The 13052-nt window shown below is 40.0% G+C and overlaps 1 protein-coding gene across 1 annotated transcript in view; it reads left to right on the top strand.

The window, feature by feature from the left end:
- jupb (junction plakoglobin b) overlaps nucleotides 1–12217 on the top strand; it is an 80495-nt gene extending 68278 nt beyond the window's left edge. The window contains exons 16-17 of the mRNA XM_034894920.1: nucleotides 10389–10528; nucleotides 12070–12217. Of these exons, the coding sequence (XP_034750811.1) occupies nucleotides 10389–10525 (137 nt within the window). The 3' untranslated portion in view covers nucleotides 10526–10528; nucleotides 12070–12217. The remainder of the gene's footprint in view (nucleotides 1–10388; nucleotides 10529–12069) is intronic.
- The last annotated feature ends 835 nt before the right edge of the window (nucleotides 12218–13052 follow it).

Here is a 13052-nt window from a genome sequence, read left to right as displayed (position 1 = left end):
GTTTACCACCGCCCTGGTGATCCGCGTTTGTCTATATTTAATAAACTCCAGCAATGGAGGTGGCGCCAGACCATGAAGAATTTTATAAATTAAGCACAAAGAGGAAAATTTACAATAATTATCAAAACTCAGTAAATTATATTTCTCTAAGATATGGCAATGATGATAAAAGAGAGGTTTTTTATCCAGAGTCTTAAGCGCCTTCTTGTACAGGAGCTCAACTGGTTTTAGGGTAGTAGTACCCGACATAGACCAGCTAGTGATACAATAGTTCACATGTGAAAGTATCATTGAATGCAGGAACATCAGAGCAGCGGAATCTGATAGCAATCCTCTAATTTGTCTAAAATTATGAAGATTAAATTTAATTCTTTTGGATATCATTTTAACATGGTTTTTAAAATGAAGTCTAGAGTCAATAATCACACCTAAATATTTACATTCATTTACAACTTCCAACTCTTCTGTGCCCAACATCACCCCCAATTGAGCAGGCATAACAGTGGAAGATTGCTTCGAAAAGTATAAGCAAACAGTTTTTTTTTCATTTAAAATAAGAGACGATCTATTGAGCCATGTTTGTATGTGTGTAAGAGCGGTTGAGAGAACACGTGCTGCCTCCACAGGATCTTTTGCTTTAGTGAAAATTACAGTGTCATCGGTGTAAAGCTGGACATCAACATGTAAACAATATTCTGGTAAGTCATTAATATATAGAGAAAATAAAATTGGCCCCAGTATGGATCCTTGGGGAACTCCTACTGTACTACCCATATAGGCTGAGCTAACCCCACCCACCACAGTGCATTGTTCTCTGTGAGACAAGTATGAGTGAAACCAGTTAATAGTTTGAACAGAAAAATTAAAATATGACAATTTAGATAGCAGAACTTTATGATTGACGGTATCAAAAGCTCTTTTCAAATCCAGAAATACAGCACCAACACATCCATTTTTATCTAGCTGACTTTAAATTTTTTCCATAAACATGGCCATTGCGGTCTCAGTTGAGTGATGTGGCCTAAACCCAAACTGCATGGGATGTAAAGGTGTTTGACTGTTGCTGAGGAACTCAATGATTTGTTTGCTAATCAATTTTTCAATAATCTTTGAAATTACAGGTAGAATGCTTATTGGTCTATAGTTATTCATATCAGATTTGTCTCCAGCTTTAAATACTCGGATGACTGAGGCCATTTTCCACGCCTTAGGAACAATTTAATTTTTTATAGATAAATTAACCAAGTGCGTGAGTGGGGGTGCTAAAGCCTCTTTATGTAATGTATAAGGCCAACAAACAGGAACATTTCTTCAGCAGTTATTGTATTAGACTTAGCGGTTGTTACTAGCCCATCGCAAGATGTTCTCTAGTTTTTTTTTTTAGATAAAGGCGCCCTAAAATAAAATGTGTTATTGTTAGGATATTCATCATCATCACTGCAACTGATGTCCACAACAAAGACCTTCTATGGACGTAAAGATGAAAGTAACCACAACCAAAATCTTGTATTGTTGAACTACAAAACCCACAGCCCAGTTGGGGTCTTAAGAAGGGATTCATATTACAAGCAAAGGTAGGAAATGAAATATTATAAAAGTAATTTAACTCGTCAGTCTGGACCATGGAGAAATACAGAATATGATCTGTTATAGACATGGACATTTAGCAAGACAAAGAAAAAGTCAAGAAGCATACATAAAATCAATATTACAATTAAAAAAACATTGGAAATAGTTTTTTTTATAGTAAATATATTTAATAAACACTATTTTTGTCAGGATGGAAGACTGGAGAGGAGGCTGTTAATATAAATATGAACAAATCATATTCAAACGAAATACAAAAAGATGAATAATTCAAATGAAAGACAAATAACAGCAACACACACACACACACACACACACACACACACACACACACACACACACACACACACACCTCCCCATAGTTGACATAATTGACTCGAGTCATGAAGCTGCTGCTGCACCATAGGGGTTTGTGTGTGTGTGTGTGTGTGTGTGGCATACAGGAGGATGAAAGGTGTTATGGAAAAGAAGCAGGAGGGATGGCTGGATGATTAGATGTCGTACGGAGAGCAAGAAAAAGAGAAATCAACATCAGAAGTGAAGTACAGGGTAATCATAAAAAATTAAAAGATGATTATTAACTTTGATATACGGACATACGGACACAATAACACCTACTAGTTTCCTAATAGTCTTTTTTAATTTCATATTGCCATTTTGTAACACTTAGAAATAACCGTAATTAATAAAAAGTAAATATGTATTTATTAAACTTAGGTCAACAGTTATTCTACTGTCTACAGTTAGTGAAATTATGATTTATGTTTATTAATCACTGTGAAGATGCCACCGATTATACTGTATTACTATATAGTATAATTTGTGTTATCTTCACAGTTTATAGTTGCACACATCACAACATTTTATATATTGCATGTAGTATTTTTTAACAATGATCAAATGATTTAACCTTTAAAAATATATGAATAAGTAAAATAAAAAATACTTTGTAATTTAGTCAGACAATATTTGGATGGTTAATAAGTTGCAACTAATAATTATAACATTGTTAATGGTTAATACATACTTTGTAAAGCATCTTTAAACACTATTTAAATGTTGTTATTATCACATATTATTTCTATGTCACTTCCGGAAAATTCTGCTGATGTTTAAGATTTAAGATTATTACGTTGCATGAATTTCTGGAACAAAACTGAACAACGTGTCGTTGCCGAGATACAAAATAGACACTTATTGATCCTTTCTGAAATTCATCTGACACTATACAGTGTGTGCGTGAGACAGGAAGACAGACAGACAGCAAGAGGACCCCCCCACAACAACAGTACACAAAACCAACCATCTTTACATAGTAAAATAGTAAAGTGCAGTAGTACCACTGGGCTATTAATAAGGTGCAACATCATCATCAGAAGGAGTTTAAATACCTTGGGGTGAGGGCACCCCAAGGTATTTAACTCAGGCACCGAGGGAGGGCACCATGGAGCGTGAGATTGGTCGGAGAATCGGAGCAGATGATCCAGGGTACAAGCGACCGAAATGGGTTTCCTCAGGAGGGGGGGCTGGCGTCTCCCTTAGAGATCGGGTGAGAAGCTCAGTCATCCGAGAGGAGCGCGGAGTAGAGTCGCTGCTCCTTCGGGTCAAAAGGAGCCAGTTGAGGTGGTTCGGGCACCTGGTAAGGATGCCTCCTGGGCGCCTCCCTAGGGAGGTGTTCCAGGCACGTCCAGCTGGAAGGAGGCCTCGGGGAAGACCCAGGACTAGGTGGAGAGATTATATCTCCAACCTGGCCTGGGAACGCCTCGGGATCCCCCAGTCGGAGCTGGTTGATGTGGCTCGGGAAAGGGAAATTTGGGGTCCCTTACTGGAGCTGCTGCCCCCGCGATCCGATACTGGTTAAGCGGTCGAAGATGGATGGATGGATCATGAGTGACATTTTAATATTCGTATTATCCAGAAAGGATCAAGTTATGTTCCTTAACTTATTCAGGGTCCGGGGAAACAAGCAGGACAAAAACAGGACACAGAACTGGGAAAACTCCCAATGGGGGACGAGGAACAGGTGATACATCAGGGCGGGGCAGGACAATCAGACAGGGGTTGATACACAGGAAGTCAAACTAGACAAGACTAGACAGGGGGCCAGACTATCAAAATAAAACAGGAAGCAGAACAAACAGACACAAGACAGGGACAACAACACAAGACCGGGGAGGAAACTGGGACACAAGCACAAGGAGACAAGACGGAACCAAAAATACCAGTTAAGGAGGGACAAAAACTAAGCAAAATACCTCAACCTTAACAGGCACCCTGTATCCTTACACGCCTGGAATAGGGGGTGTAGCCCGCCCCCGCAAAAACTTAAAATACTTTTAACGAAAGAGCGATAGAAAAGGACCATAATGTCTCTTTCTACACTGGACTATCTCATAAAATACAGTTTATGCAGACCCTTTTTATAGATGACATAAGCGTTGGTATTCCATGATAGCTTGGCATCTATTTGGTTGCTAGGTATTATTACTCCCCCACTACTTCATTCAGCGTTATAGCTTTTAAAGCAGCTTCCCTGGCAATAAGACCGAAATAATAACATGATAAGATCACATGACTACATATTAATTAAAACGGAGGTTATAGGGCTACAAAAGCCAATAATCTCACAGCTGTGTACAGCTTGTCTGCTGCAGCCCGACTGGCAGAAAGAATAGTGCTTCATTGAAAAACATTACAGAAGACATGATGACCATCACGAAAAAAATTCCGTGAACATTGACAGTTATTGACAGCGTTGTCACCAGTGTCTTTTTGAACTCCAGCCAATCACATTCATGATAAAGGGTCTTTATTCTACTGACAATTATGTGTATGTGACAATAACTTTTGGACCCAATTGGAACTTAACCCAACCTGATGGGCAGTACAAAAAACAAAATGGATCTGAAGGGGACCCAAGACCAAAGACTCAATCCAACAAATTGAACACTGGCAGCAGCTTAATGCTCCACTAATTAATCAGGTCACATTAGATGGAAAAAAGGAAGCAGTGCATGTCCTTTTTCCCTCGTTTTACAGTCTACACTCACTGTCTCACAACAGTTTTCTGCTTCATGATAATACACCGCGTGATCAGAGCTGACAGAGAAGAGCCACTCGGGTATCAACATAGGAACACATATTTGCAGCAAACTACCCAACCTTTAAACTAAAATGAATATGTACTGTATTTTATTTCCTTTTCTGTTTTGGCCCACATGGGCTCCAACACACACCAAGCCAAGTGATAGAAGCATCTTGATCTTATGAAAACTTCGTCCTATGGTGTGGGTCCCACCTTCAATTGGACATATCCAAAACAAAGGATATGTATATTGACTTTGGTAAAACTCCAGGATATGAGGCCACAATCATAAATGGCCAACTAGTGGATCATGTAGAATCCTATAGATACAAAGGGACAGTTGTCAACTCTAAATTAAATTTCCAGGAGAATTTTTAAGCTGTCTGTATAAATTGACAACAGAGTCTATACTTCTTGAGAAAATTGCACCATTTTCAAATAGACAAGACCATGTTGGGATTCTTTTATTGAATCCATCATATATTTCTCCTTAGTTTCATGGTTTGGGTGTGTTCCATTTAAGCACACGAATGGCCTAAATCAAATTGTAAGATGTTCAAGGAAGCTGACTGGGGAGTCCCAGCTGCACCCCCCATCCCTGTATGCTAACTACTACTGGGGTTCTCTTAGAGGACAACCTACACCCTCTGAATAGGGAATTCCAGTGTCTCCCTTCTGGATGGAGGCTGAAAGACAGTAGCAGAACTACAACATGTGGTCTACAGAGTTTTAAGGATTTCCTGCTTCTTAGACTGTAAACCTAGTTTACCCACAGGTACCAATAAAGGAGCCCAAACCTGAACTTTAAAGACAGATTGGGTGAGGTTGCATATCGTCTAGTAGTACACACTGTGGCATATCTAAAACATCAAAGTGCATCTGTATTTTATCATACATTTGCAATACTAGAGACAAAAGATGATAACATAATTCAAACACAAAGTGCATTACATAATCATACAAATGAATCATGAAAACAAAACAGACACAAATAAACAGTACATTTTAAAGACTTAAATAGCATTAAGGTGTAGGAATGATTACCTCTATGGTCATTCCTTTAATATTGGATATCTGCTAATACTAAGTCTGATCTGATATCATATGTACATGAATATTGACTAAATCGTTTGGGAAAAACATATTTGTGTGCACCGCTGATTGACTCTGAGGTTGGCAAAATGCACAGATTTGTTAAAATGTGTGGCTAATTATCATTAGCAAACATCAGCTTTGCTTCACAATATCTCAAAATCTTTTTAAAAATAATTTTTAGGTCTTAGATCAGACTTAGTTTCAGCAGATACCCAATATTAAAGGTAATTTACAAGAATAACACACATTCAGTATTGTCTTTGGATCAAAGGCTATTGATTGTTTAAATTAGTTAATATAGGCTTTTATGTACGGAGTATACAGCAGTATGCACCCCAATGGTGTAATATCAGTAAAATATGCCAAGACAGAAATATTTCATTTATGATAGGCTTAAAACTACAAAACCCAATTCTAAACCTTTTATTAGCAAAACATACTGTAATTGAGGACACTGCAGGAAGAAATGGGAAGACAATAAAAGAAGGGAAGAGCTGAAAAAGGATGTAAGCAGGTGGAAGGAAGGGATAAGCAGAAAGGGGAAGTTAAGGAAAGAACTTTGAACAAAGGAGAAAGAGAAGAAACGATCAAAGCCAAGGACAGTTCTCCCCTCTACTGAATTGTTCTTTTTTCTCATTTCCTCTGTGTAAATACTTCCCTGCAAATCCCTCCATCTAACCATCTTTAATTATTGCCTTCCAGACGCATAATCCACCACAGCAGTGCACGCACTCACACACACACACACACACACCACCACTCAGCTGTCAGTAGTTGGAATGTAGGTCAGTTGAATGTGCTGATTTCATATTGCAGTTATCGGAGCCAAATGAAACTCCCTTTTTCATACATAAACACCTCCATTACACTTCCACACATTCATCCTTAGGCCTATGATTGTTCAGCCTCTAAAAATTGTGTAATTTGCATGTTTGGGGGGGGGAACGGGTAGGGGTTAAAACACGGAAATTTCCAGCCAGGGAGCGGAATATGCTTCTTGGGGAAATGCTTCTCCAGCATTAGGCAACAAATTGTCATCAACATCATTGGATGTTCTCTTTTGCCATGTTCCAAGGGAACAACTCTTGTCACCACAACCAGCAATCAAAGCTTCAAATTGGGATATGTGGTCATGTGGGTGGTGAGCATACACATACTTTCCACCTCCAGGCTGGGAAAACCTCTTTAAAGGCAGGTACACCACCATAAATCTGCAACAGTATCACAGACTATCACAAACACTTGGGGGTGTATTTCTGGTTCCTCTTGTTCTGCTGGCACTAGCTGAGAAGAAAGCTATAAGTCTTTATTCATCATTGGCAATTGCAGCACACATGGTGATATTCCCCCCCCTTTTGGCCTGGATACTATGTCAACAATAGCATTTTCCCTGTGCATCGCAAACTATCTTTCCTAGCCTTTGGGTCCTATTGTAAAAATACATTTACAGTAAAAACTGCTGCAATACAGAAATCAATTCCTGTCGGCATGACCTGGCTCACCACACTGCATTGTTATCATTTACTGTTTCTGGAAAATTCACATAACAGATGCGATTATAGATTTGCCATACAGAACAGGCATATTGACACATAATCCACAACACAAACATTGAACCAGACATCTACAGCACCAATTGTCTAACACATAACAAACAATTGTATTACAGTAAAATGGAGTATGTTGCATTTCCCTAAAAAGACTATTGTCATTAATAAAAGAAAGTACTGCAAAGGATTTTATAAATATTTCTCCTCTGGGCATACTCTTCCCCACTTCTTATTTAATTGGGTTATTCCCATGGAAATTAATTAATGTTTTGCTTGTTTGGTTCCGACCTTAAGATATCTATACTGAACCAAATTATAACACTTTTGTTGTTGCCCCCATGCCGCACAGTGCCCTGCCATGCCAAGAACTACTACAAACTACTATTTTTTGGGACTGTTGTTGCCACTCTTCATTTTAACCCCAATCGGACGTCAGACTCTGCCTACCAAGAGCCTGGGTCAGGGTCTGGGTCTGTCCCAGGGTCTGGGTCTGTCCCAGGTTTCTTCCTAAAAGGAGTTTTTCCCTCGCCACTGTCGCACTGTTGCTTGCTCTGGAAGGAACTACTAGAACTGTTGGGTCCTTGTAAATTCTGGGGTATGGTCTAGACCTACGCTATCTGTAAAGTCTCTTGAGATAACTCTTGTTATGAATTGATACTATGAATAAAATTGAAATTATTTATGAGCTGAACTCAAAGATCTAAGACTTTTTAAACAGAAAAGGCTTAGTTCTCTCAAAAATAGTTCACAAATCTCGATGAGCATGTTTATTTTACAGATAGGCTGGTCGCAATAAAGGCCACTCTAAAATGTGCAGTTTTACTGTATTGGGGGGAGGTCAAAAAACCAGTCAAAAAAAATTAAACAAAACGAAGTTGCTCAATTGGCAGGACCTGGAACACGCTGTCGTATACGCCAATCCGGAGCATCCCAAACATGCTCAATGGGTGACATGTCTGGTGAGTAAGCAGGCCACGCAAGAACCGGGGTGTTTTCAGCTTCCGGGAATTATAAACAGATGCTTGCAAGATGGGGTCGTGCATTATCATGCTGCAACATGAGCCTTAGGATCTCATCTCATCACGGTATCTCTGTGCATTCAAAATGCCATCAATGAAATGCACCTGTGTTTGTTGTCCATAACATATGCCTATGAGCATTTGCCCATTCAAGTGTTGCTGATCTGAGCCGCCCAGAGTGCGCCTGGTGCTCAAAGAGTATGCCTTGGGGATGGAGCCGTAGCATAAGTCGATGAATTTTATTTTTTTGTGATGGACAGGTGACATAGACAGAGTTTTTTCGAGGGGGCAGTTATTAAAGTCCCCTATTGTAAACTTGCGTGCATCTGATGAGATTGCATCCAATTCTTGGGTGGTATTAATAACAATGTCTGCTGTCTTGTTTATATCTGCTGTGATAACAGTTAAGCATAGCAGATTTTTTCTTACCAGTTGTTTAGCACCATCTGTCATTTATCATAAAGCACACGCCCCCTCTGTGTTCCTCACCTGTAGCATCGCTGTAGTCTTTGCAGATTGGGTTGCTCCCTCAACCCTGCCTCTCTAAATAAAAGAACATGAATCACAACATGGTCTGACTTCATCGGAAATTACAGCTCTTCTAGGTCCAACCTGTCGTCCTTGGTTTATTTCCAAAAAAGATCTTTTAGAGCTTTCCCTATGTGAACGATATACCGACACTAACAAGTCTGAAACACCTGCTTAGGCTTTCATCTATAATTTCAATCAGCTGTGTTTGAAATGCGCCAGGCTGAAATCCATTCTGTTCTGAGTGTGAGGTTAACAGGTCTGACAGAAGTGTCTTAGCATCTGAACAAAGTGCTGTAGATCCACAGTGTTTTCCAGGTTTCGCTTAAACCATGGAATAAATGTAGACTTTGGAGAACTGTGGTCAAACAAAGAAAAATGATTTGATTGGGTGGAGCTTTGATCCACATGAACTGCGTGGTTAGAGTTTCGGACATGCGACTCCAGTTGTGCCCACCGTTATTTAGAAATCCTGTTCTAAGTAACTAGGACTGCAGGTGAAAGTAAGCTGACTGGCTAGCAAGGGTACATTTACAGAAATGTGAATTAATGTGCATTGTCATGTAAATAAATAAATAAATGAATAAAAAATGTCACTCAAACTCCAAAAAAACTGCACTCTCTCTACCGGAAACGGAAAGTCAAACTTAAGTTCCAGTGGCATTCTTTCCGTGCGCTATTTTCAGATGGTTGTCTTTTAAATATTTTTTATTTCTTCATAATTTGTACTCATTTTTGAGTTTTACCTCACAACACACATACACACTTTTGCAATAAACCGGTGGTGGCAGCGTATTGAGGAAATTAAACAGGACGTTACCAGCAACTCGAGCGACGTCATCACTCCCTCCAACCAATAGTGTTACTTCATCCCTCACTCAGCGACAGAGCAACAGAATTTAATATGTAATCAATTAATCTCATTACTGTGCAATATTTAAAAATCAGGACTTTGATAAACCAATAACGAAATTATTGAATGATATGTTTACAAACCCTTTATCTTACTATTTTAAATATGTATATAGTTGCTCTATGGAACTGTGCACCACGTTCCCCCCTCTTTTTTTTCCCTTCTTCCTCTTACATTTTGATATTTTGATATTTTGTGATGACACTGTGAAGGGGTTGCTGCAATCTCGTTGCACAGGTACTGCACTTGTGTACAATGACACATTATAATGACTATTCTATTCTACTATTTATTGTTTATTGGGCCGGTTTCTCTGTTCAAGACTAAATTCAAAAATACACCTTCCAACACCTAAGCACACAAATAAACACATCACTGCTAATTTGTTTAAGCTATATTTGAACGGCCATGTAAAAACAACAATATTTGATTTTACAGTTAGTGATAAGAGAGATATAATTGTGGCTTCAATCATATCTCACCCACAGCTCATTCATGGAATATACACGTCACCAGTATGTTGTTGAGGAAGTGTAGAGCATCTGTGAAATACATTTGGTTGATGAGTCTGTGCTCCTCTGTGTGTGTGTGTGTGTGTGTGTGTGTGTCAGAGTTAGATGGCTCTTACCCTCCCTATGGCTACGCTGATCTGTCTCTGGACAGCCTCCCGCTGGATCCTGACCTCCGCGAGCCCTACATCCCCGACATGACCTATGACCCAAGACAGGCCTACCCTGAACCCCTCTAACAGGTAAACACACACACGCACACACACAGTTTAATTTTCATATTTTTGTAAAAACATGGCATCAAACAACAACAGCAGCACTACTTCTCCTACTACTACTTCTAAGGGGTGGCTGTCGGAAGGTCGTTGGTTCGATCCCCGGCCCTGCAGTCCCATGTCGAAGTGTCCTTGGGCAAGATTTTGGAACCAGAGTTGACCCCGATGCCGCACCATCGGAGTGTAAATGTATGTGAGTGTGTATCTTATGAGCGGGTGGCACCTTGTACTCAGCCTCAGCCACAGTGTGTGAATGTGTGTGAATGGATTCTTACTACTACTACTACTATTAATAATAATGTTTATTTAAATAGCAGTTATAAAATTCAGGTAATTAATTACAAAAGCAATACAATAATTCAAGTGAAACATTTAGATTTTAAAAAGCCTTACACACTGTAATAAGGTTTTTATCTTGGCAGAATATAAACACAGTACAACATGAACTAAAGTGTAGGTGAATGCAAATGAGAAACCCCTTTGCCTTTGGAGACCCTCCCAAGAACTGATGCCCCCCGATAATACAGCTCCCAGGGTCAGGGGGACACGGAAATTTCTCCCACTTTAAGGTTGTGATTCTTGGATGAGGAAAAGGAAAAATCCAGTGTTTATTTGTAAGTAAAAGTGCTAACATACATAGCAACTTAGCGTATAGACAAAGTGAATAAAATGCTTAGAGGGACACTTAACAGATTCAATGGGATTTCAGCCAGCTGTCATCTACTTTTCATCAGAAAAGTAGGGCCAGTGAAGCTAAATGATAACAGAACCTTAAATGGACTGTATCATATTGTGCTTTTCTAGTGTTAACAACTCAAAGCGCTTTTACATTCACTGTTCACACACATTCACACACTGTGGCCAAGGCTGCGTACAAGGTGCCACCTGCTCATCAGATACACACTCACACACATTTACACTACTATGGCACAGCATGGGGGGGGGGGGGGGGGGGGGGGGGGGGGGGGGGGGGGGGGGGGGGGGGGGCAACTCGGGGTTCAGTTTCTTGCCCAAGGACACTTCAACATGGGACTGCAAGGCCAGGGATCGAACCACCAACCTTCCGACCTTCTACCACTGAGCCACAGCCGCCTTAACTGATGCTATAATGGCAATAATAGGTTTTGTTGTTAATAGGGTAGTTATATTTTCATTGTATTTTTTTGTAATTGTATTTCTTCTTATATTTCTGTAGAACTGACTCTCAGAGCAATGCACATGAATTCCAGTGTACTTGTACAGCCCTGTTCATCTATTCTATTGCGTCAGATATACAGAACTGTACTGTCCCTGCTTCAAATAATGCTTTATAAAGTACAATAGAACACTATTTTATTTTTTGCATATAAACTCACCCAAAAACCCCATACATAAGTGGCTGCCAAACTTTTTCTGCAGGGCCCCCCTTTTTGTAGATACAAATGTCCTCGCCATATCTGGCAACCTGCACTTGAGCCAGATGCAAATTTACATTTTTTTACCTTTTATATCTTTTTTTGTGGTTGCAGGAGAATAAAAACAAGAAAATGAGCAAATCCCAGTAAGAAAGACTGTAGGAATGGATGGAGGAAGAAGGAGATTGGAGTTTTTAATCACAAACGGAATCAGCCCTTTCCAACGAGAGGAAATCAAGAACTATCAAAAGAGGTTGCATATAAAAAAAAGGGGTTTTATTCTGTAAATGGAATATGTATTTGTTATAATGTCTTTCTGTGGGGTGGAAGTGTGTGTGTGGGGGGGGGGGGGGCGTTGTCTGAAGATTTGAGGCATTGGTACACGGGTAACTTTTTGAAGCAATCAGATTAGGCAAGAATGCATTACATTAACAGTTTGGGACGTGTGGAGCGGGGGGGGAGGGCTAGTTAAACCTTGCGATGTCTTCCCATTATCCATAAACTTGTCCTTCCTGGTCAAAATTGAAAATGAACTTGAACCTGAAGGACCCAAATGCTGAGAACCAGGAAGCTGGCAAGGGCGGGTACAAACGGGTTTATTGACACAGTCCAGGTAAACACAAGGAACAGGCAAGGTCCAAAAGCCAGGGGAATCCAAAACACGAAAAAAATCCAAACGCACAAAGGGCAAGCGGTCCCAAAAACAGGTCCAGGTGGAGACAAAGGTCAAAAAACAGGCAAACAACACAGGGAACAACCCACAGGGAACATAGACAGAACGGCTGGGACACGGACGTCTTCACAAGACACGAGGATCTAACAAGAGGCAGAGGGAACACAGGGGTTAAATACATGAGGTAACGAGATAACAGGGAACAGGTGAGACATCAGGTGAATCACATTAGGGCGGGGCTGGACAATCAGGCAGGCAACAGTAAAGCTAGACAAGACCAGACAAGACAGGAAACCAAACTATCAAAATAAAGCAGAAGGTAGAACAAACATACACAGGAGAACGAGACAGGACCAGCAACACAGGACCATGGAGAAAACAGACAAAAACACAAGGAGGCCAAACAAAAACCCCAAAACCACAA

Source organism: Etheostoma cragini, chromosome 15, assembly GCF_013103735.1.
Source record: "Etheostoma cragini isolate CJK2018 chromosome 15, CSU_Ecrag_1.0, whole genome shotgun sequence".
Taxonomy (NCBI): domain Eukaryota; kingdom Metazoa; phylum Chordata; class Actinopteri; order Perciformes; family Percidae; genus Etheostoma; species Etheostoma cragini.
Note: the sequence above shows the minus strand (reverse complement) of the source record. Positions and strands in the feature narration are given on the sequence as shown.